Source organism: Gopherus flavomarginatus, chromosome 7, assembly GCF_025201925.1.
Source record: "Gopherus flavomarginatus isolate rGopFla2 chromosome 7, rGopFla2.mat.asm, whole genome shotgun sequence".
Classification (NCBI taxonomy): Eukaryota; Metazoa; Chordata; order Testudines; family Testudinidae; genus Gopherus; species Gopherus flavomarginatus.
Genome location: NC_066623.1, coordinates 2307934 through 2332033, shown reverse-complemented (window position 1 = coordinate 2332033; position 24100 = coordinate 2307934). Strand labels below are relative to the sequence as shown.

General features: G+C 42.4%; 1 protein-coding gene across 4 annotated transcripts in view; it reads right to left on the bottom strand.

Annotated features, from left to right (window-relative positions):
• Nucleotides 1-360: 360 nt before the first annotated feature.
• Nucleotides 361-24100, bottom strand: part of RNF145 (ring finger protein 145) — a 69739-nt gene continuing 45999 nt past the window's right edge. For all 4 annotated transcript variants that reach the window (XM_050961288.1, XM_050961289.1, XM_050961290.1 and 1 more), the window contains 7 exons: nucleotides 18297-18532; nucleotides 13645-13820; nucleotides 8499-8639; nucleotides 6988-7170; nucleotides 4496-4643; nucleotides 3262-3618; nucleotides 361-2011 (listed from right to left, as the gene is read on the bottom strand). In XM_050961288.1, coding sequence (XP_050817245.1) covers nucleotides 1565-2011; nucleotides 3262-3618; nucleotides 4496-4643; nucleotides 6988-7170; nucleotides 8499-8639; nucleotides 13645-13820; nucleotides 18297-18532 — 1688 coding nt within the window. In that variant the 3' untranslated portion in view covers nucleotides 361-1564. The remainder of the gene's footprint in view (nucleotides 2012-3261; nucleotides 3619-4495; nucleotides 4644-6987; nucleotides 7171-8498; nucleotides 8640-13644; nucleotides 13821-18296; nucleotides 18533-24100) is intronic.

Genomic DNA, 24100 nt, shown 5'->3' with positions numbered 1-24100 from the left:
TTTCACTCCATGCATCTGAAAAAGTGGGTTTTTTACGCACAAAAGCTTATGCCCAAATAAATCTGTTAGTCTTTAAGGTGCCACCGGACTCGTTGTTTTTGTGGGAAGCAGCATGCCTGGTCTGGGGGGCAGAGAGAACAGAACATACCATTTTGTAGCTGCTCCTCAAAGTTAAGGCATTGGTGGCAATTACAGGTTTTAACAACTAGAATTGTCTTTGGCTAGAAGGGCACTGTTACATATGTACAGCACATGTGGAAGAGAGTATCAGATCTGCTGAGCTCAGAGGAAAATGCAGCCAGTCTGCATGCACATATCATTCAGGTAGCACCTTCTGCTTAAGAATCACATCACCAAATGTAAAAATCTTCAAACGTAATTTATTAAGACATTCAGCTATGTCTGTTCGTCTACATCCAAATTTATTACTAAAAATAAAATCATATCACATTTCACGTTAAGAATACCAATTTTGAAAAAAACACTTCAGAGCCAAGCCTACTGTATAAATAAGTGACTAGTTTCTTTTCATATCAAAATTCACATAAAAAAGTTCTTCCCCCTCCCCCCATCCCTAGTTCTATCTGAAGCCATGATGAATGTAAAAATTTAAGTATGGACACATGCGTGTCAAAGAATAAAGGTGCAAATTCTATTAACAGCTTTAAAAGTGGCATTTGCGGCGTTTGATCATACACATTTCTGTACTCATTCCCAAAAGTGCAAATATTGCCAGAGTTTAACACTGTTTTAATTCAGCTGCAAGAATTAAACATTACACAGGATCAAACAGTATTGCAAGGCCTCTATCTGTGCCCTAAAACTCATCCCACTCTCCTGCACTTTGCAGTGGAGGCCAAAGTGTTCATTAGAGCTTTAGTTTACTTCACATGGCCCATACTGTGCATAATATATTAACAAAAGTTTCATATACATCAAAATATTGAAGACTCCATCATAAAAGTCAAGAGTCACTATAGATTACATGAATGTAAATGTAATTGCCCCACCAAAAATGCCCAAAGCACACACGCAATGTATTAAGAGTGCTTCCATCTTCCAATACAATAAATGCTGTTCTCGCTTTGATTTTGGCTTCAGTGCTGTACAAAATTTTGTCAGTAATCATGGCTGCGCTCCAGTCAATGCAGAAAAACAGGCCAAAGCATTCTAACCTCTCACTAGTACCTTGGGACATGGTTCAGTTTGGTGGGTCCTCCCTACCCCAAACACAAGCTAGTGGGTCTGTCTCTGTTGCACCTCACACCCCCTACTTCTCTGCCTTCCCCTTTATCCAGCCCCTGAAAATACTGTGTCCATTTCATGTGTTTCCAGTTTCTCCCTCCCTTGCAATTCAGAGGCAGTTTCTGAAGTCACTTCTGTTGAATCTCCTTGGAATTGCCTCTAGCAGACAGCCCACACAAATCAGCGTGGGATATTATAAATACATTTTGACCAGCATTAATTGCTAAACTTTTTCACAACTGTGGAAGGGTAAGTTGTCTCTGCTGAGCCAGGCACGGGTCTCTGACATGGATCTTTTCCTACATCATCTTCTGCCACTTCAAAACTGGATAGAAAGTCTCGGGTCCTGAGTGAGAACCTCCTCCTGGCCTCCAATCGGTTGCTCCACAATAATCTCCCTCTGGCTGTCCTCAAAAGGGCAAGTGTCACAATCCAGACTCTGAGAATCATTCTTGGTGTCATGAGAGTGCTCCTGGTGATCTGGCCCTTCAGCCACCTGTCCATTACTGTCACTAGGGCTCTCTTTTAGATTTCTCTCCTCCTGGTGTTCAACACCAAGATGTTCAGTTGCTTCTTGATGAACAGTATTTTGCTCTGCTCCAGGATTTGGCTGTGGAGCTGGCTCTGGTCCCAGCCCTGGTGGCTGCGAGGGGTTTTTAAGCTGACAGTGGCACAAAGGACAGGTCTCTTGCACATACAGCCATTTCTTAAGACAACCAGAATGAAAAAAATGGCTGCATGGTGTGATCACAGCAGATTTCATGTCCTGAAAATAATAAAAATCAAGATGTCACACAACAGCCAAACACCCTGTCCACCCAGGACTACCCTCTATCCTCCATGTGATCTCAAATTTACCCTGTGAGATGGAAATTCTAAGGCAAGACGTGTAATGATTTTTCCACATACACACAAGCTTCCACATAACTTTCAACAGGCACAAGACCAGTAAGTTTCCAGAGGGAAAAAAGTGATAGAACTCAGGTACCCAGCCTCATGAGGCTTAATGACAAAACACTTGCAACCCCATGGAAGTTAGCCTCATACAGATTAAAAGCGAGCCCAAAGGAATGGTTATCTACATTCTTTGTGGAAGTAGTTATAGGGTATGGGTTACACAGTACTAGGCAGAAAGACAAACCCAGTGGTATAAGTCACCCATAGTCCACTTGTAACCACCGTGGTGTGAGAGCAGCAGAGTAGAAATGAAGTGCCTAGACTTCAGCCACAGAGGTCAGGGCAGGGATTTTTACTCAATGCAAACTAAGTTTTTGCTTTAAACAAACATTTCAGATCACTGAAACCAAGTTTGGAGCCAATCCAATCTTAATAAAATCATGTTGCATTCACCCTAGGGTTACTCTTTCCCTTCCATTCATAACAAACATTTCCCAGAGAGGAAAGAAGCACACCTGTATTTTTTTTTTCTTTTTCCAAAAGCACAAGGTGTGGTAAAGATAGTACTTCCAGTGTTAACTTTTAATTTCCATACATCCGTTGGCTTATGTTAACGCTTCGCCTTACAGTAATTACATTTCTTTTTCTTTTATAACCAATGTTTTAAATTAAGCAAGAGTGGGAATTAGCAATCCATGGACATTGAATTGTTTCTGTGAAACCGTACAAGACACTGGCTAGCGGATTACGTACAATCTTACAGGAAGCGTAAGAGAAATCTCCCCAATGAAAAAAAAAGTCAGTGTTTGGTTCTACTGTTGAGACTAGCTTGGCCCAAACTCATTGGAAATGCTTAAGAATCTCAGATACTTTCTAGAGTACAACACTTGCTTCTGTAAATGCTATTCTGGTCTATTCAAATTCCTTAATTTCCATGTTAGTTTGTTCTAGGTTTCCAGTGCAACAACGCTCCAATTCTGCACTAAGCCAAATTACATATAGCAGAACTTGATGGGGATTGCAACTGAAACACAACCAAAGTCACTGCATTCGTTACAGCAGCGGAGACGAACTCCAGACCATCCACTCCCCTACAGTTCTACTACTTCAATTGCACACCTGGTAGCAGATGGCACAGATATCATTGTGTTGCTCCAGCTGCTCCTCTGTGGCAGTGGGCAGCGATTTGATCTTATTCACAGCATCCCTGCGGAGAAGAAAACTTTTCCACCCCAACTGGGCCCGGAGCCACACATTATAATAGGAGTGGATGAAGATGATCATTGAGCCCATCACAGTCCATTCTCCGAAGATAGTCTCCGAGACGCCATATGCCACGACGCAGAGAGCCACCAGGAATTCCAGCAGCCGGTAGGTGCCGTTTACATAGTAAATTACATCGTCCATATTTTCTACTGGCTCTTTTCTGAACTCCTCAACCATAAACAAAACGTAAATGAAAAGCGTTCCAAGCACCTGAAAACAGATAGAATGACAGTTTTAGCATTCAGGTCCCGCAGGTAAGTAGAGTTCTGTACACAAGATGCTTCCCTCACCTGGAAGCATATAAGCTCCACATCAGCCACATACCTGCTTAACTTCAAGTAGAAACTAAATCCTTCCCTACTCAGCAAAGCATGAAGCTTGTGCTTAAACACCAGGGAAAGCCATGCCTAAGTGCTTTGCTGAATCCAGGCTGTAGTTAGGGCTTGTCCACACAACAAACGCATACTACAGGGGTGCGATTTCTAACGCGCACAGGCATATCAGTGTGAACACTCTTTGAAACAGCACTACATTAACGTGCACTAGGGAATTTTTAGGGTCGACATGGGCCAGTTAGCGTGGAACACGTTGGTGCACTTTAGAAATCACATTTCTCTTGCGCACAGTGTGGACAAGCCCTTAGAGATATGGATAGTGACTAGGTGAGCACATACAAAAAGCCATTTAATGACAAACGTCCAAGAATTTTTTTTTAAATAGCGAATTAAAAAAAATGAAAATGAGGCTACATGCCCCCACGCCCCTGCACAGGAAAGTGCATGTTTTGGACACCAACGTATTTTCAGCTCGCCTCTGGAAGTCTCCTAAAACGATGCGATCTATGTGCAGTTTGGAAGCTTCTTATTGTAACCAACATGCCCTTGCAATCCTACAGCATTATTTACAATAAATATTTTAGTTCCCTGTGTTCTCAGCCCAGCACTAGAGTACTCTAGCCGCAGGCAGAGATAAATCAAAGATTTTACATCCCAGCTTCTGCACTCTAATACTTCCCCCAGCACTGTTCTGGTCAGAGCCCCTTACCTTAGGGTAAATCAATGACTAGCATGAGGCTAGTGTGCCTTACCTGGAGGGAGGTTAGAATACTGCTAGAGATAATGATCAGCAGCCAGAAATCCATGTGGAAAAACTGACAAATCATGTAGGCCATGTATGCTGGGAACACTAGCAGGAACAAGCAGAGGCTGACTGCCCGGAAATGCTTCCACAGGCTCCTGCAGGAACAATGCAATGGTTGCGATTCAGACAACTGGCTTCCTCTCACCGAGAGAACAGTGGCTTCTGTATCTGCTGAAGGCTTTTACATTAAGAACAGGAATTCTTAATTTCCTCAAGTACAGTCTAATTTGCAGCACAGACACATTTATTCTGATGGAAGCTCAGTTCTTTCTGCCCTGTGCCCTTCTCAGCACAAAGTGGAAAGGCTGCATCCTCAGTGAGACAAAGGCAAAAATTAAAGACTACAAGTAAGTTACATAGGTACTGCCACAGCAGATCAGATCAGTGGTTAAACTAATTGTCTTCTGTCTCTGACAGAGGCTGATACCAGATACTTCAGATGAAAACCCAGGAAATCCCATTAGAACAATTATGGAATAATCTGCTCCAGGCAGTCATGCTCTGAAGCATAAAGGTTTGGAAAGTTATTTTAAATGCTATCTGGTATACCTGCAGAAGTTCCCCCATAAAAACATCTCATACTTTGACTCTTAGTAGACTCTTTGCTAGCCTCTATAACCGCCTGTGGAACTCTCTGCCACATGATGCCTGTACACTGTGCAAAAGTATTTCCTTTTATCTGTTTTAAATCTGTTGCCTTTCAGTATTAACGAATGTCACCTTGCTCTTAAGAAAAGCGATGAACTGTATTTATTTAGATTTTAAAAAATAACGACATCTATTCCAGGGCTCTAGTTATTTTAACATAATTTATCATGCAATAAGTACAATTAAGTTAAACCTCAGCAGCACTGAAATTGGTTCCATAGAAACTCAAACAGCCCAGCAATCAACTTCTCTGTGATCAATGAAGCATACCCTCAGCCTTCTCCAAAGACTCTTCCAAACAGGTGTCTTTTGTGGTATGCCCCAAAAGTCACCAAATTCAGGCTATTTCAGACCAAAGGGGAGCAAGTTCCTGAGCCTCAGAGCAAAAGCCCTGCCAGCTGTCCTCTCCCTTTTATAACACACAGGGGTCTACAAAATAATGATCTATCGTGTCCCCATTTACTAATCTCTCCCCTACACAGTCTTAGTCTTTTCACTCACATCCCGTTTGGAAATCTTTCCAAAGCCTCTAATCATTACTTGCTATGTTACTTGGCAGCTCTCTTTGATGTATTTTTACACACATTTAGTTCCAGAAATAAGATACGCTGAAACTGACCAACGACAGCAGAAGGGAAGAAAGGAGAGAGGAAAACTACCCTAATTTGACCTCAGCTAAGAGTTAGAAGAAAAAAATTCTAAAATTAACTGAATTTTGTAAATACCTGTTTGTTATTTTGGGGGCTGGGGGGAGGAAGGCTTCCCCACCTCACTGGTTCGTCACTCTCTACAAATTCAGCTTTGGAGCTGGCGAACAGTTAGCTGCTGGTAGCAGTAAACTGTATCTGTTTGAGAACCAGATGCTCATCTCCTGGTTCTACTCCTGTTTCCTTTTGTTAGCATATTTAGAGTTAACATGCCACAGAGACTGCGTTGACCGCAAGCAACCTCTAAGCCGAACAGACTCACTGGATATAAATAAACCTCCTCTTTTATTTATAACGCTTACTGGTTACTTAAGGGGAAGAGAGACATGCAATTAACATAGGAAATGCGGTTTCATGCCAGAACACCAAAGACAAATAAAGCTCCTCAAAGAAATACAAAGAAATCAAAGATAACAGGAAAAAAACCCAGCAGATCAAAACATCCACAACACTCCATTCTTCCACTCCTAGGGTTCTGTCCATAGACACCTCCCATTCCAGGCCTACACCCTGTGTGCCGCAAAGCCTGAGGTTCCTGAAGTTAATCTATGGACTATTATTACTTACTAGAATTTTTTTCCCTCCATGATTCTATTAAATAACTGGCTGTTTCCGTGACATCCTGAACTGTGGTTTTGTTTAGCCAAGAGCAGGGCTCGGTGTCCCACATTGGGGGGTGATGACTTTCCTTGCGTCATGTAATACCCACAGAGCTCGGTGCCGGTGGCTGCAAAGCAACATGATCCTGTGCAGACTGTACGACATGCTCATGGATGATTCTTCATTAGGACCATGTGACCCATGTCACTTTTCCTCAGCAGAAGGAATCATGTTGCAAAGCATCTCTGTGCTGGTGTACATCACAGTGAGAGTGAGTGTGTGGGAGAAGGGAGGGGATAAGGAGGAGCAAAGAAATTAGAACAGTCTGTTTAACTAACCTTTTTATTCTTTAGTCTACAAGAATGTAGACCACCACAACTTACCTTTTGGTAGCCCCCAAGGCTATCAGGCCATATATTAGTGTGCTCACCTCTACAAAAAGAGAGTTTTAAATAGCTTTCAGTTTAGAAAGTGCATCTCTTACTTGTCCCTTGAAGCGCCCAGTGCCAGAACAATGGGATCCGCAATCTCCAGCATGGACTGAAGGATGGATGCTACCACAATGAAGAGAATAATACTAAGCAGGAATGCCCGATGGACAACTTGAAGCTCGATTAAACCAGTCTGCACTGCCAAGATCAGGAGAGTAACTCCTTCTGTCATCCCCCTTTGGGTTGGTGTTTTGAAGAGAAAGTGAAAAGAAAATGCAGAGCATTAATTATTTTGCTTCATCTTAAAATAAAAGTCTGGCATGTATGAAATCAACAGAGTTTGTCATAGTCCTTTGTTTCTGATTCTATCTTAAGATTTCGTTCTGCCTTGTATGACCTCAGGACATTAAAATCGATATTTCTTAAAAAAAAATACTGCTTATGCTTCCTTGTAGCTTGCAGAGGCTTTGCTGACCGTTATTCTTTAATGTATGCAATGGTGGTGTAGCCATGTTGGTCCCAGGATATGAGAGAGACATGGTGGGGGAGGGGATATCTTATTGGTGAGAGACAAGCTTCAGGTCTGGGCCTGAAGAAGAACTCTGCGTAAGATATTCTCTCACCTGCCTTGTCTCACTTTTTTTTCCAGTGACATCCCTGTCTGGAGTCCTACCACTTGGGTACATTCTGAAAGCAGTGAATTCAGACTTATATACACAGAACCACCTCCAATGTCGCTCACGGAAACTCTAGAATAAAGAGTCCCCTGAATGCCCCACTTTCACGCTTTTGTTTTGAAAATGAAAGTGAATTTAAGATTTCTAAGGTGGAGACAATGACAATGCTATCTTGAGGCAGTTATAGCACAGCGTGGACTACACTACGCATGACTGTTTTCCCCTCCTGTGCCATTCCTGGGCAGCCTCACTTTATACTGACTGCAGTTCCCATGTACTCCCCTCAGAACCCAAAGTCCACACAAGTCCTTCACTTGTGGCTTGAACCAGCGTTTGAACTCCTGGCAAAACCTAACACACTAACCCACAGTGCCACAACTCAACTCCCAATTTTATGCCAGACAGTTGTGACAAGCACAAGAGAAACAAGTTGCCTATATTCTTTGGCAGTTTCCCACAGTAACTTTTAGCTGACCAGTGTAAATCTTCCACAAAAGATTAGTTTGATTTCACATGTAGTTACATTGGGGAGGGGGGGGGGGCGGGAAATGAACCAGGAAGTTAAAATATAGCTAGGTAAGCATTTAGTTTTTCTAAACATTTGAAGATTCCTTCAGTCACTCATCCCAGTGAAGACACTGTACAGAATCTAAAATCCCAAGGAGAAGCAGTTCTGTAATACATACAGTGCATGACTGTCATTCTAAGATTCATGGTAGACATTTCCATCTCAAACCCTTTAAAATAGTGTATTTGGACTAATAAATAAGAAGCCTGTCGTAATTCCTATGCATTCTAAGGAGTTTGTAGTGGGTTAAAAGTAACTTTCAGTTCAACAAATGCCAACCTCAGTTCCACGTAGTTCTAAATGTGTGTCAGGCACTTACCTGTTCATAGCCGGGTCATTCATGAATGCTCGGTAGCCCTGCAAGTAAAACTTGCAGAGAGTCAAAACTCCCAAAGCAACAAAGGAGACTGTGAACACCAACCCCAGGAGTGAATATGGAGTGCTGCAACATTCCGCAATGCTAGGGGGAAAACACAGTTTAATTTATAAAAAGATTTCTTCAATTAAGAGTCTGAGCTGGTTTGAAATTACATCTGGATTGGCTTAAAAACATAACATGAATGAGAAGCCCCACAAGTACATGCACGTTCTTCTACAACAAAATTACATGAGAGCACAGTCCACTATTTTCTCCTCGGACATCAAAGGTCAAAGATTCACAGTTACTCAGTCTCAAATGCATAATTCTGTCTATCAGCTGATAAGCAAGCCCAGGTGGTTCTCCATTGCTCAGATTGTACTTCAAGATAGCACCACCATGTGGGGCTATCTTGCTTTTACTTTAATAAAGAAGAGCACTCATTCTCAGGCATGGAAATATGATGCATTCAATTCACTTAATGACATTTCAATCCAATTACCACAAGGAGATGCAAAGTTACAGTAGATCGATTTGATTGATTAGTTTTCACCCACAGCAATACTGCCAGGATGCCAGTCACTATATATCGCTCATGTAAACTGTTATTAAAATGGCTAATAAACTGCAAAGTTTTTCATAATTCTGGTCTGAAAAGTGATCTGAGATCTCTAATGTTCAATACTACTGCTGACCCACAAAAGAGATCTAGTATAAACTTCAAATAAACTACACCAAAAAGACATGCTGTCTTTAAACAATTATCTGAGCGAGAACACAGGATGCTCTCGCTCTCAGGCCTACTTCTCCTTTCAAGGTTGCAGTTGAGGATTCACAAGAGCTGGGTGCAGCCAAGTTTGAGGAATCAAAGCTGTTTCAGCTCACTCATCCTGGGGCCAGTTTTCTGTAGTCCTGGCCCAGCGCAGTCGAGAGCAGTCTCCGTGTTTCTCTAGAGTACAGCTGCCTTTAATGGGAATCACACTGCTAGAGATCAGCAGAATGCAGTGTGCTCTGGCTATACCTCCTCCCATCTCCAAAGTCAGCAGAGCTGGAAAGCAGTGGGGTGGAGCTGCTCTAAGCTTGTGTTCTCTAATGCCAGGGAATCCTCAGCTACTCAACTCAGGGCCACGTTCTGGCACCTTTGGTTACAACAGCAATCCTGGTTCCTTCAGGACATCAGGCTGTTCCCAGAGAAATTATTAGGATGCCACATTACAGCATTCTAATTAATTCACTGCTGGGTCAAGCAGAAGCAAAGTACTCCAAGAAAGAACTCATGTCAGAAACACTAAATGGAACAAAGGTAACGATAAACAGATGCACTGGTACTCTGAGTCCATTTTTAAAGTTTTATACGCCACCAGAGAGGTAACGCAACAAATGAAGATCATTTCTTTTTAAAGTATCTGTTAAATAACAGCTCACGTTTTATTACAGATCATTCTGCTTATTCTTCAGCAATCCAACATTTTAAGTTAAAATATCCCTCCTCCCTGATTTGACAGGGCATGAAAGCGTTTTGTAGCTGAATAGGCTGCCCACTAGAAGCGTCTTAACTTCCTGGCTATGCCTCTGCGCATGAATGGTAGCTGTCTTTGGAAGAAACCCAAAGCAGAAAATTTGGAAGAGAGTCTCACTCATCATACAATCAAGGGGTACTCTTGATAACTCAGCAAATCCTCCCTATCCTCTAGTGAGAGTGATACAAGCCCTTTCGGAAGATAGAGAAAACAGAGTCTGTAATGGAACATTGGCTTCTAAGAACACTCACCATCACCAGAACCCCCAGCAAAGAAGGGCACGTCTACAGTACCAAAACAATAAGCATAATACTCCGTGTGCACAAGAGACAGATTTGTCTAACTGGTTGGAAAGGAAGAGTTATGCCAGATGATCGCGGCACAATGATTCTCTAGTGACTCCTCAAAGTCCCCAGTATGTTGCTCTGGTGTGACTGTAAATAGGAAAGAACTGGCCAAAAAAGGTGTGGGTCTCTGTAAGGGATGATTATCTTCCAGGAACTGTGCTTGGGCTGGTGTCTGTCGCTCTCAGTACTGGTCATGTACCATGTTTACTATTAAGGGCACCTGCTATGCAAGGTATTTTTGAATAACTTCAGGGGTTTTTCCCCCCGCAATTGTCAGGAATGAGGGAATGATAGTTAAGGAGAAGTCTGATCCAGCATAGCTGAGCCTCCAGGTAGGCTCCATAATCAAGAACTTTCAACCCCTCTAGCAAGTAGGCTACCACCCTTCCTAACGAAGTTTAAGTGGAGATAATTTACCATGCGAAGGACTCAGAGGAGCTTAGAAATCTCAAAGGACTGACTGAAGAGCTTTCAGATTTATTCTTATGTGCCCAAAGGTGTGAGCTTGTAACTGTTCTGAAGGTTTGAATTCTTGCCATCTTCAAAAAAAAATACAATGAAGGCTGTGTATTGTTATTGTTTGTTGTGCATTTGTGGAAGCTTAACATTGCTATTAAATGAACTCTGATTGCTCTTACTTGAATTCTGGAGTTGTACAGCTCCAGGAAATAATTCATTACTGCTAATAACGGGCACGTGTGCACAGGCTGCTCTTTTCTGGCAGAGAAACATTTTTCCATTGTACTAATTAGACTGCAGTACAGTGAAGTCTTCTGGCTGATTAGAGAATCTTTATTAGCTTGTCTAACAAAATGATATTTAAACTTCTTCTCCTAAACAGTTAGGCTGTCAGAGATAAAACCTGCTACTGGAGTTTTTTTCCTTCAGAAGAGAAATGAGTGCTACTGTTGCATTTTCTTACCATGGCAAAGCAATGCGTCTTTGGCCCCCACAACACTAGTAAAAAAGTCTCCTGGTTGTGTGTGTTGCTCCTGGGCAGGTAAAAGATGACAGCAATTGCCAAAAACCCACCAAGAAGGATGCCTTGAGGAAACAGGTCCCCAGAGCATGATGAAATTGAGTCTATGAGAAAAAGGCTGGTGCTTTCATGTTTTGGGCTGCACAGAGGAAGTCTAGCAAGTAATATTTTCAAGATGGCATCTTGTTTAACTCTCACTTATTATGAAGATACAGATTTATTCTGATACTGGGCAGGCAGCTTCTACTGATGTACATGGATTGATACATGATTATTCACACTCTTGCCCCTCAATTCTATGGTACAATTCCAGAATCTAAAACACTAGAACTGGACGTGATTTAGATTGCACCAGGTAAACCTGTGTTTTAACTTTAAATAATTTCAGTAACTGGAATACTGATGGTTCATGCCTGCAAAGCTCGGCAGTGGTTAAGAGTGATATTTGCACTGATTATGTCAATCTGGCAGTAGAGATCTTTCCTTTTGGAGATCTTGTGCATGTAGCAATAGCCACAATATTTGCCAAATGCATGAGGTGTGTTAGAAAATCAAAGTTCCCCTGCTGTGCCATGTGCTACAAGCCTCTGCTCTTTGCCTGTGACCAGAGTACGCACATTATTAGGCAAAGAGGGGAGCTCTGAGCCTAAATGACTCAGTGATGAGGGAGATACTGGGTCTTCTCTGCAAGGAGGAGCCATTTCATCATCCCCAGATTCTTTACCTTCCTGCTGTCAAGGGACTCTCCAATTTCTGCCCCTAGTAACAAGAGTCAAATTTTCCAGTTCTTCACAAGCAGCAAAAAACCTGTCGTCTACCCTGCAATTTCTTCAACTCAATCACAGAAATTAGTGATGGAAGAGACCTGTTAGGACAGGCAGCCCACATCCCTGGCAACTGCTACACTACAGTTCGGTAAAGTCTATATTAAAACTTCAGTGGAGCTGTAAAATAAAGTTGGGCGGGGGGAGGGAGGGTTAACTGAAAACCAATCACCTCTGTTAATGCCGAATAATGCCATCAGTACTGTGTTGCATTACATTTTAGAATGGAAAGCGCTCAAACCCTTGGTGTTTCTCTGTTTATTTTAAGTTGACACTGAACTCAGAGGGCTTGAGTACTGTGATGGACACAGGGCCATGTGTGAAAGGGACAGGAATGCTCCAGAACCTTGATCCTGAGGCTGTGGTGTCAAACAGGTTATTCTAAAAACAAACCTTTAGAGAGAGTTAGGAGATGCTGGCAATGTATCAACTTCTTTGTGTGGTTTAGTAGAAAGACAAGAAGGTCCCAAATGCACTAAGAGAGTGAAGGGAAAGACTGGTGAGTCATAATCTAGTAAGGGAATGACAAGAGACAGAGTGTAATAGTTTTCCTATTCTTTCTCTAAATTTTGTAGAAAGATGAATGCCAAAAACAAGACAGAAGAGGTATGAAAAGTTCCCAAGCACCAAAGGCACTGAGAATGTCCCTCTGCCGATGAAATGGTCCACAAGAATGTGGGTTGCTAAATAAAGACACCCTTCAAAACAAAACAAACATCAGAAATAGTTTGTTAGAAAACCCAGTCCAATACCCTGAAAGCTAGATTCAAGAGCAATCCAACTGGGGAAGATAGTAGCATACTGGGATATTTAGGATCACCATCAGAAAGATACCCAAGTCTCTCCTTCCTGAGGAAAATAAGTTTGGGTTTTTTTGGCTTTATTTCTGATTCTGCTGATGATATTGTGGATGAAATTCCCCATAGTCGTTGTTCATTGCTAAACTTTCAGTTATGGCATGGGTTCTGATGCACCCCAGAACGTGTTGCATACCACAGCTGAAAATAAAGCATCCAGGGCCCGACAGATATCATCAATTCCTCAACACAATCCTACAGACAAGCACCAGAGGAGGAATGGGCTAGCTAGCCTCAGCTGGTGATATCTGAGTTTGCCGATTCAAATCTTTGAAGCCCTGCCAAACTTCTGAACTGAAGCTGAGTGTACAGTGGTTTGCCCATTACTAAGTTATATTTTGTATTCACTGGGAGCTTTTCCCTAGTTCTGCTAATACCCCTTTGTCCTGAGCTGCTGTGAAGCAAAAGGCTTCACTGGACTAATATGCATGATGGCTTTGTGATACAGACAAATATTTACTGGGGACTAGAATAAGACAGCTGATTTAAACCAGTCCTTTTGTAGAAGACAGTAGATTAGTTCAGGAATACAAACAATGCATGCACAGAAAACAGCTTATTATGGGCACTAGTTAATTACCTTGTCAGAAAGAGGAAGAGAAGCCTCTCTCTTGAGGCAGGCTGATCTCGTGTGCTGAAATAAGAGTAGATTTGAAGAGCAAATAAGACAAGCCAGAACACCATGAATAAAACGGGGACCACCAGCTGATTCCATAGAGACATCCCCAAGGCCAGGAGACCATACACCTCCACTACCTGGGCAAGGCAAAGACAAGACCAGTTTGTTGTATTTGTTCACATCCTGCATGTTTACAGAGATAACAGAATAGAAAAACAAACAAACAAACATTCAATTCATTTGCAATTCAAACCAGGAGTCGGATTCACATGGCACAAGCGGGTCAGTTACAAGGATTTTTTGACTTTGTATTTCTTTGACCTTTTGTTAAAAGCAGGTGCTAAGTGTCTCAGACACCTGTCAGAGCAGAGGCTAAATAGCTAAAAATTGGCACATTTGCAACATATGACTGTTACAGTCTGGACAGCAATTCCTTGCAAGTTTACGCTACTTCTCGTACACTGTTAATACTAGGTGACTATCGAACAATTTTCAGAAAGCTGGAATTTCAGGTTGGAAGGCTAATCCCTTAAAAGTGACAGGAAAATTATCCATGGCTTTATTTTAAATCAAGTGTGTTTCTCACAGCCAAGACAAGAATCACACAATAGCTACAGAGTACCCACTAGGAAGTACATATTTTAAGAGATGAGAATTAGAGAAAAACTTGTACTTTACAAGCATGTAACTACTAGTATTTGACAGCAAAAGATTGAGTAGGCAAATCAGATTATTTGCAGATGCCTGTCAACCCTGGCAAACATTAGAACATACACCTCTACCCCGTTATAACGCCACCCGATATAACACGAATTCGGATATAATATGGTAAAGCAGTGCTGGGCAGGGGCGTGCACGGCTGCATGCTCTGGTGGATCAAATCAAGTTTGATATAATACAGTTTCACCTATAACGCGGTAAGATTTTTTGGCTCCCGAGGACAGCATTATATCAAGGCAGAGGCGTATTACATTGAGGTCCTGGAAATGTAATTCTATCATAGCTGATTAACAAGCAGCCTACTAGTTTGGTGGCCAAAAGTAGCCCCTGCTCAGGCACTACAAAGGAGCAGCAATGGCCCTGCAGAAGATTCCCGTGGCACAGGGGCAGAATGGGACCAGCATAAGCAACCCTACACAGAGAGGGGGTTCACCTATAGTACTGAGCAACATAGGGGATTCTGGGAAGCTCTGTAACTTGTACGCAGCCCCTGCAGTTGCTCTAAACTTATACCAACCCCCAAAGTCCAGAATCCAGGATGTATAAGATGACAAGCTGCTTTTGCCCATCCTCCCCCTGGGCGTAGTCTCCTGAGCTGTTGGATTCAGAAGATTAAGCTAAAAATTGGTCCTGGGTGTTTTAATATCCCCCTTCCCCCAGGTTTTTCCACTGGTATTACAAACTACTGTTTGCAATACTACAGTTGCAAAGCCTCAGAAACAACTGTGAGGTCACAACTACCGGATTAAGTTATCAGCATGAATAATTCATGCTGAAGTCAGCAACTATCACAAGCGATGGTAAAGGATGACGAGTATGTCACGTTAAAATCAGGTTAGGGGGCACTACTCCAGTCTGGTATAAGCAGATTCATCTTCCCTGACCTTCAACGGAGTAGCATCTACTTACAACAGGTCTGAAATGGGGCCAATTTTTTTGCCCCGATTTTTGTTTCTGGAATAGGGACTAGGCTCTAGATTTCCACAGAAGTGAGCTCCTTAAAAATAAAATTAAAAGGGTGAGTCTTGTTTTTTCCAGCTTTCAGTTAAACCAGATTATAATCAAAATATGCAGCCCAACATGACTACAACTGTCTCCATTTGCTGAGGTTGGCATAGGCAATTTGACTCAGAGGCACCTTCCAAGAAAAGATTACCAGCAGTATTAACATTTCTCCTACTTCCAGCCAGTTCTCTCTAGCATATATTGCACACTACTATTCTCAGCTGTAGCTGCTTGTTATTCTAGCAGCATGTTGTTAATACCTTCTAAATTGTTCCATAGCCACACATGAGGAGTTATGCCCTTGATTTGCATAGTGAATTGGTAGAAACATGGTGTGAGCAATGCTCCTTGAAGAGTTTGTACTAGAATAATTTTTCTCAAGGCCAGAGTACTGCATTGACTAGTGTAAACAGATTTGAAAGATAAAGGGAGTCAATGAGGCAGCCCAAAAAAATCACTTGCTTTCAAATCTTTACAGTGATTATAAAAAACCACCTTATTAGCGCACTTATAATGGCCGATAAAGTGGTAAGGAGAATAGACAAAACCAAACACTTGAGTAGCTTTTCCTTTGAACATGCATATGGCATTAAAACAACCTCAAGACATTGAAGTGTTCTTAACACAAGTGCCAAAGAAGAAAGAAGTGTTGACAATACATTTATGTCGTCACTGGACCTCAAGTGTTAGCTGTTGATCTAGCTTTTAAAAACAATTTGAAGTTTAAGATGTGTTTATTGGTAAGCTACAAAATAAAATTTTGGATTTCAGGCTTTTTTGCACTACTTTATGACATACAGAAATGACCATTTTCCCAAAAACCCTGCTGCCTTATGCGGTTGATTTTGTATTACCACCACAGAAATGTTTACAGTGTCAAGTCTGGTCTTCCCTACTGTTAGGGGAAGGTATCTCAGATTTGCCATGCGAGTTTTCACACTTAAATGAAGAGCACTGAATCTTTGACAAAAACATCTTTTCAGCTAAATGTATTAGGCACTGAGGTTAAACAGGTGTTAAGAAAAAACAAAATTCCCCAAGTTTCAGATGGGCCTGGTCTGCAGTAGGGAATTTTACCAAAAAATTCCCCACTAGTGTTACTGCATTGGGGGACAGTGCTGGTAGGAGTCCTAGTGTAGAGTAGAGATCTGGCAAATGCGGGAGCTTTTACCACTGTGCCATTTTGACCTGCCCTAAGCAGAGTTAGGCAACAGGGCAGAGAGAACACCAGTAGCTGCAGGATGTTCATCCACACTAGTCCCACAATTTCTACCCCATTTGGGATTCAGCTAGCGATAGCAACAACAGGAAGTTTGTAGGATAAATGGTTAGCCTAGACAAAGCTGTAAAGATTTTGAGGGCGAGATCAGATCAGGATATTAAAGGGGAAAAAAGAAAATTCCTTTTCACAAAAAGCTTTCAGGGCTTCTTTATATACAACACAGCAGTAAAAACACAGTGCAAGCCAATTTTAGGTTTTTTTCTCCCCCTTTACAGGTTACTTTTAAAACACTGCCTGCTCAGCAAAGCGCCAAGCGAAAGCTTCTGGAACATGTTTAGAACCAGACACGTAATTCTGAAGTTTTCAAAGCAAGTCCGTGTAGGTCAGAGTGCCTTACACGCATGTGTGGCAGAACCCATTTTTAAAAACAGTGAGAGGACATGGATTGTTTTCATTGGAGAGGCAGCCTATCTTCATATTCTGCATAGAACTGCAGTCTCAGTCAATTCTCCATGCGCTCATGATACAAGAAACTTCATTATTCCCAGTCATTTTGCATTTTGCTGGGCCAACATATGCAACTTGGGACTTATATCTGGCAGAACTGGAGCACTCCATAGGGACCGGTGTTCATTCCTGTCTCTCTCTGCAGCCAAAGAGTATATAATAACCCATGTTATCAAGCTACAAATGGGGTTTGTAGCACAGCTGAGGTTTGTACACGGATGCTGGTTGAAAAATTTGACAAGAGTTACTCTGCCTGACAAAAGCCAGGAAATTCCTTTTTTAAAATGGTCTGAAAGCTTCCCCATGTTTCAGTCTGTTCTGATTTGCAGTAAGCCAATTTTGAAGTCTCTCTTTCAACTGACTTGCATAACTGACGTTAATGAAAGTCAAGTATCAGAGGGGTAGCCATGTTGGTCTGGATCTGAAAAAAGCATCAGAGTCCTGTGGCACCTTATAGACTAACAGATGTATTGGACCATAAGCTTTTGTGTGTCCCACGAAAGCTCATGCTCCAATACCTCTGTTAGTCTATAAGGTGCCACAGGACTCTTTGTCGCTTTTTGCTAGGAGTGAATTTCCAAACGGATGCTTATGTGTATACGAAGTTGCTAATATATTTTAATATTCCAGAAGTGTAAGTTATTCATAGTTTATTCTTGGTTTCATGTTTTTTCTTGGATCTCATTTCCAGCTCAAGATAAGCTATACTTACAAACGGCCACTTTTCTACCCAGGGCATTATTATATACACCAGAATTACTGCAATTGTTTTTGTGGATGCAATCTGCTTTCCAAGAGCAGCTCATTTCTGATTTAGCAACTATAACGTCCATCCTACCAAGGCCCTGGTTTTTATCCAGTAAAACCAGGGGTTGGACAAACTGGAAGTCAAGCAAGTGGCACAAGTTAAGTGCTCAACCAGGATTAGAATCCAGGTCATTGCTCTAACTGCTAGTCCATGCCGTCGAGCAATGTACATTACATAACTGAAAGAGGACATTGCTAAGACAAACACAGTATGGAATGATAGGAAAGCACAATTAACTCCCAAAAACTGAGCCATGGAAGACATTTTGCAATGATTGCTTTTTCAGACCACAAAATATAAAGTAATACCACAGTCAGCCAATGAACCTGTTAAGATCAGTGTACAGCCTACCTGGACAAGCTCTCGGTATGCAGATTTTGCAAGATTATATGGTACCAGAAGATTCGATGCCAGAAAATAGAGCACTTCCAAGCCAGTGAAAATCATGGCAAATTTGTTGATGACCACAATGGTTTCCAGAGGCACGAGGCAGAGTCGTGCCAGCAGAGGGAGCATGTGAGCAGAAAAGAGCCAGATCTGCTTGGTTTTCATGACGCAGGAGCACAGGGTGCATACCACCAGCTGACCTGAAAACGTGACAAATATTTTATAGCAAGCTGTTCTCCTCCTCCAGGAAACACACATCTTAATTTAGCTTTCCAGTGAAGCATCTAACAATATCCAGTACTACCATGATAGTTCTGCTAACTACAGCACACCTGTTATGAAACTGGATTTTCCTTTATCTTCGGAGGTTCACGCATGACATCACTCTCAGAGTGCATGCTGGATACCATCTCACCATGTGTCGCAACAAGAAGTTTTATCAGAAAAAAAGGCTGACCCACTGAGTATGGCCTCTATCTGCTCGATGAAGGGAAGGACCTTGGAACAAGCCCTATGACCACTGGGCAAATCATCCCTTCATCCCTCCCGTTAACCGTATGTACATATATGGGTGAAGCTGAGAGTTTCTGAAGCCCAGCCATGCTGCTATTTCTTTCTGAGATAGGAGGAAGAGAAGGAGTGGCTGGGGGTGCTATCCGGAGATCACTCTCCAGCCACTCAGTCTGATGGCAGAGCAGAGAGCAGTGGCTGACTGCCCAGCTCTGAAGGCAGCAACGCTGCCAGCAGCAGCACGGAAGTAAGAGTGGCATGGTATGACATTACCATCCTCACTTCTCCACTGCTGCTGGCAGTGGCACTGCCTTCAGAGCTGGGCAGCAGGAGAGCAGTGGCTGCTGGCCTGGTACCCAACTCTGAAGGCAGGCGTCACCCCCAGCAGGAGCACAGAAGTAAGAGTGACATTGACTATTCATAGCTATGGGTAAAATGTGCACAGCAAGCCCCCGCATCCCCCACTCCCAAAGCTCCTCTCGCACCTCCGAAATACATTCTGTGCTCCCCAGTTTGAGAACCTCTGATCTAGAAAATACTGAGTCCTGCCTCATTGCAGGGAACCAGCCTAGATGATCTACTGAGGTCCCTTCAAGTACACCATTCCTAGGATTCTATGGTTTGCACACACCTCTCAAGCAGACATGACAAACCTGTGAAAAAAGTTCAGAAACTGAGCTTGTTTTTGGCTTAATTGGCTTGTGAGTTGCTTGTTGGCTAGTAGCTTCTTTTTTTGGATTGGCTCTCGGCAAGCAGAGGCAAGGTGGGGGAGAGAGTCGGGGCGCACAACAGGCCCCACCACAGTCCCAGACTGCACGTCGGGGGAATTAGCCACAGAGAGTTGGGGTTCTTAGAGATTGGCTTGTTTTGAAATGGTATTAGTTTGATTTTTGGTTTATTGTGAAAGTTGGGGAGCTAATTTACCACGTGAAAGTTGGCAACTGTGCTCTCAAGCTGCACTTTGTGCTAGACCCTCACAGTATATTTCTCAGAAACATAAATATCACATTTCCAGCAAGTAAACTTAGTATATTTGCCCTGTCATGATGCCTCCATTCCTTGATTATGGTTCTGAGAGAATGTTTTCCTTTAAATGGATAAAGGAAACAATAAAGACCCCAAGTCCTTCTCTCATCATTTTTCTGCTCTCTGTCCATTCCCTGTAACCCACTCAGCCTCTGTTCCCAATACATAAATTTGTTAGCAAATGGGAGAAAAATCTTAGAGGGAGCCCTGGTTAAACTACTGGCAGCACATCACTGTGCATTAACAATTTTCTGTTACTCAGCTGCCTGTACAGTTGGATTTACTCCAGTTACCGTGACTCATAGTAACTAAGGCAACCCAGTTTTATAGACAAAAGAATACCAAAACTAACACCAATACTTTTTTGGGTATAGGCATGACGCAATTATCTACAGTGAAATTTTGCCACAGCACCAATTTAGTACCCTTGGGCTTTGTCTACACTTGCACTTTTGTCGGTAAAACTTTTGTCAGTCAGGAGCGTTAAGTAACATCCCTTGACCAACATAAGTTTTACTGACAGAAGCAGCAGTGGGGACAGCACCATGTCAGTGGGAGAGTCTCCCACCAACATAGCTACGACTACTCGTTGGAGGGGAGTTAATTATTTCAACAGGAGAGAGTGGCTACATGGGAGACCTTACAGGAGCACAGTGCAGAGGTACAACTGTGCTGCTGTAAGGTCTGTAGTGTAGACATAGCCTTATACTCCTCTTATAAAGAATGTCACTGGATCTCTCATGATTTTGAAGGGCAGGACCACAGATCTATGTCTCATCTAACAGAAAGTAGTGCAATCATGTTCCTTTACTAATCAACATGCCAAACATGTAGCAAATCAATGTTATGCTAACTCCCTGAGATTACCCAGCAGTCTCCTCTTCCACCTTTGGAATCTAAGCACTGACTGAAAGTTACTTACCACAGGAGGGAGTTTGCATGTCACCAAATTAAATAAACGGAGTACTTTATCTCAAGGCTCTGATCTGCTCTCTCAAATCAGTAGCATGTCATTTGTCTGCCCCTTCAGAGAGGATCTGAAAAGATCTCTGACAGGACTTCTGAAGAAGAGTTACTCCCCATTCCATGCTAGCAACAGCATGTTTGTTAGAGAGAGAGAGAGAGAGAGAGAGAAAAAGAAACTTGGAAAACACACAGTCAGATTATCATGGGGAGGTGGTATTATGTGATAAAAACCACTGACATCATAAAGGTAATTATATAATTAGTCAAAAGAAAAGCACTTGTTCTGAATGTCAAAACACAGAAGAACAGACTGTGCCAACAAACTGTTAATAACCCCCAACAAATCCACTTGCTCACTGGCATTCTGAAAGTTGGAAACCATAGGCTGAGTGATGTACTAGAGCAGTGCTTGTGTACTCAATCTCCTGCAGAATTTAAGAGCTCTTCTTCAGGGAAGGAGAAAGTAGGGAAGGACGGCTGTCTCCTGTGGAGTGCTTGAGCTCTGAGAGCACAAAACCACTTTTTTGCTCCCAAGACTTCTGCACAGTTTTAGCAGCCTGAATCATCTAGCTCATGACCTAATGGAAGACTTGTTGTAAGCAAGCTGACACGGTAAACTTTTCCTCCAAATCATTTCTAAAATAGAACTGTCTTTGTTTTATTCCCTCCCTCCACCTCTCCACAAAAGGCTGATGCCGAAAAATTCTCCCTTTCTTCCACATTAAGCCATTACTGTTTTTTAACTGTGGTTAAAATAAATACACACTATTGGGGTTACATCTTAAGAAGATTAATGTTGTGGGCAGCATAGTTTCCAAAGCCACTTAGCTTTGGAATTTTCCCAGCTAACATGCTGACGGGATGTCATGTTTATACAAGAGGCAACCCTCAAATGATACTGTTTGCGGCACTAAGGCATACATTAGCAATCTCAGTCAGCAATAGTCAGCCTGAGCACCAGGCCTGCAGGAAGAAATGGCTGTTGAAAGCCCATTTACAAACCTTGCAGACAAGAGGACTACAGAAACTTCTGTACATAAATAAATTTAAATGTAATTATAAATTTGATTAGATCATAAACTACTTTAGGGCAAGGACCAGTTTACAGGTTATAACCTATGCACAAAATAAAATGTATGCATCCTGGAAGCCTTAACATTCTGTATAAAGCCAGCGTCAGTTCCCATTACACATCTCATATATGGTTTTCCTTTTATAGCAGCTGCAAGTAGACAGCAAGCAGTTGAGTCTCCACAGTCAAAGTAGTAAACATAGTAAAAACTGTTTTATCCGGCATGTTGGAGGTATGAGGGGTGCCAATAAGTGAAAAATGCCGGTTAACTAAGAGGGACGGACTCTGGGTGAGGGAGGGGGCTCCAGGATCTGGGGGTTCTCATCTCGGGTGGCTCCCCGCAAGCAGCAACCTTTCCTGGCTGCTCCTAGGTGGAGGTGGAGCAGGCAGCTCTGTGTGCTGCCTCCACCCCACTACAGCTCCCATTGGCCATGGTCCCCAGCTAATGGAATCTGCGGAGCTAGCGCTCGGGGTGAGGCAGGGCAGGGTGCAGAGCTGCCTGCCGTGCTCTGCTTCGGAGCAGCCGAGACAGGTCACCACTTGCGGGGAGAGTGCCCCCTAGATCAGGTACCTGCCTCCACTCCCCAACCCTGAGCCTCTCCGCCTACAAACTCCCTCCCAGAGCCTGCGCGCTGCACCCCCTCCCGTGCCCTAACCCCCTACTGGCCCCATGCCAACCGGACTATTAACCAGAATTTCAATGAAGATCAGAAATGCCGGTTTTACAGACCTTTCCAGTTGGCAAAGTGCCTGATAAAACAACTTTTACTGTAGATGAAATCCTTAGACCTTAGCAAGAGGAATTGAAGAGGGTCTGTCTTAAAAGATTTTTGACTTTCTATCATTCTATGAACACATGCTGTAAACATTCCTAAGTTCTCCCACTGAAATGTGGTAGGGCTTAGTGACCTTAACACTAAAACATGTTCTTTACTGGTCAAAAGTTCATCAGGAGAAAACTTACACAGTGTTAGAAAAAGAGATCTTCATGTATGCAATTCACATCTGCTGTTTTGAGTAACATATCTGAGAAAGTATCAGCAGGGTAGCCATGTTAGTCTGGATCTGTAAAAGCAGCAAAGAGTCCTGTGGCACCTTATAGACTAACAGACATTTTGGAGCATGAGCTTTCGTGGGTGAATACCCCCCATGTACAGGCATCCGACGAAATGGGTATTCACCCACGAAAGCTCATGCTCCAAAACGTCTGTTTAGTCTATAAGGTGCCACAGGACTCTTCGCTATATTTGAGAAAAAATAGTTCACGAGCCATCAAGTCAAGCTCAGTTAAACTCTGCATGTCAGTCAAAACTAGAGAAATAATATTACTGGCACTCAGAATTTAAAATAGTTATTTGCACCTTTGCAGGCCCACCTACACAAACTCCTGCATGGGAGAAGACATCTCAATCTCTAGGTATGTCAGCTTCCCTAGCTCTATATAATGGGAATAATGCTTGCCTAACCCACAGGGCTGTTGAGAACAAAATGTTTTTGTTCCGCGCTTCTAAAGACAGAAGTATTGATTGTCCATACATGCTTGCTAATACTTGGAATTTCTACAGTGCCTTCCACGTGAGGAATTCAAACAGATTAAAATTACACTGTTGACTCTAAATCCGAGCCAGGGAGTCTGAAAGAGCTACTCTATCAGTGAGACTGGAAGGGAGGAGAATTAATTTTAGGAAGTGAAACTGTAAGGGTGGCAACTACAGACATACTGGGTTGTATTAACTTAGTCTTGAAGGCAACACAGACCACAGCATTTTCCACTGTTTCATCCCTGTCTTTGGGCATTGAACCAAGGGACCCGTTGCCCCTAGATGAGATGCTCAGATCTTCCCCCAACATGTTCCGGGGAGTCAGAAACAAAAGTGAAAAAAAAACAAACCACATGTATTGTACCAGTGCTCTCAGTAAATCAACTGTTTTAAATTGTTATTTCCTGGGCAAATTTTCAGCCACATTAATCTCCTGTATTGAAACAATTTAAAATCCATCTGTAGGTATACATAAAAAAAACACTCTGCACTTTTGATAGAAGTTTCCAGTGATTGATTGACTGCTTTTGAAGCAACAAAACCATGCTAAGTCAGAAGCCACAGCACAGGTTAGCATGCCAAAATCTGTCTTTACAACAACTTAATAGGTTCATTTTGTTACATGAAAAGGCAAGTGAAACTAAAACTTTTAC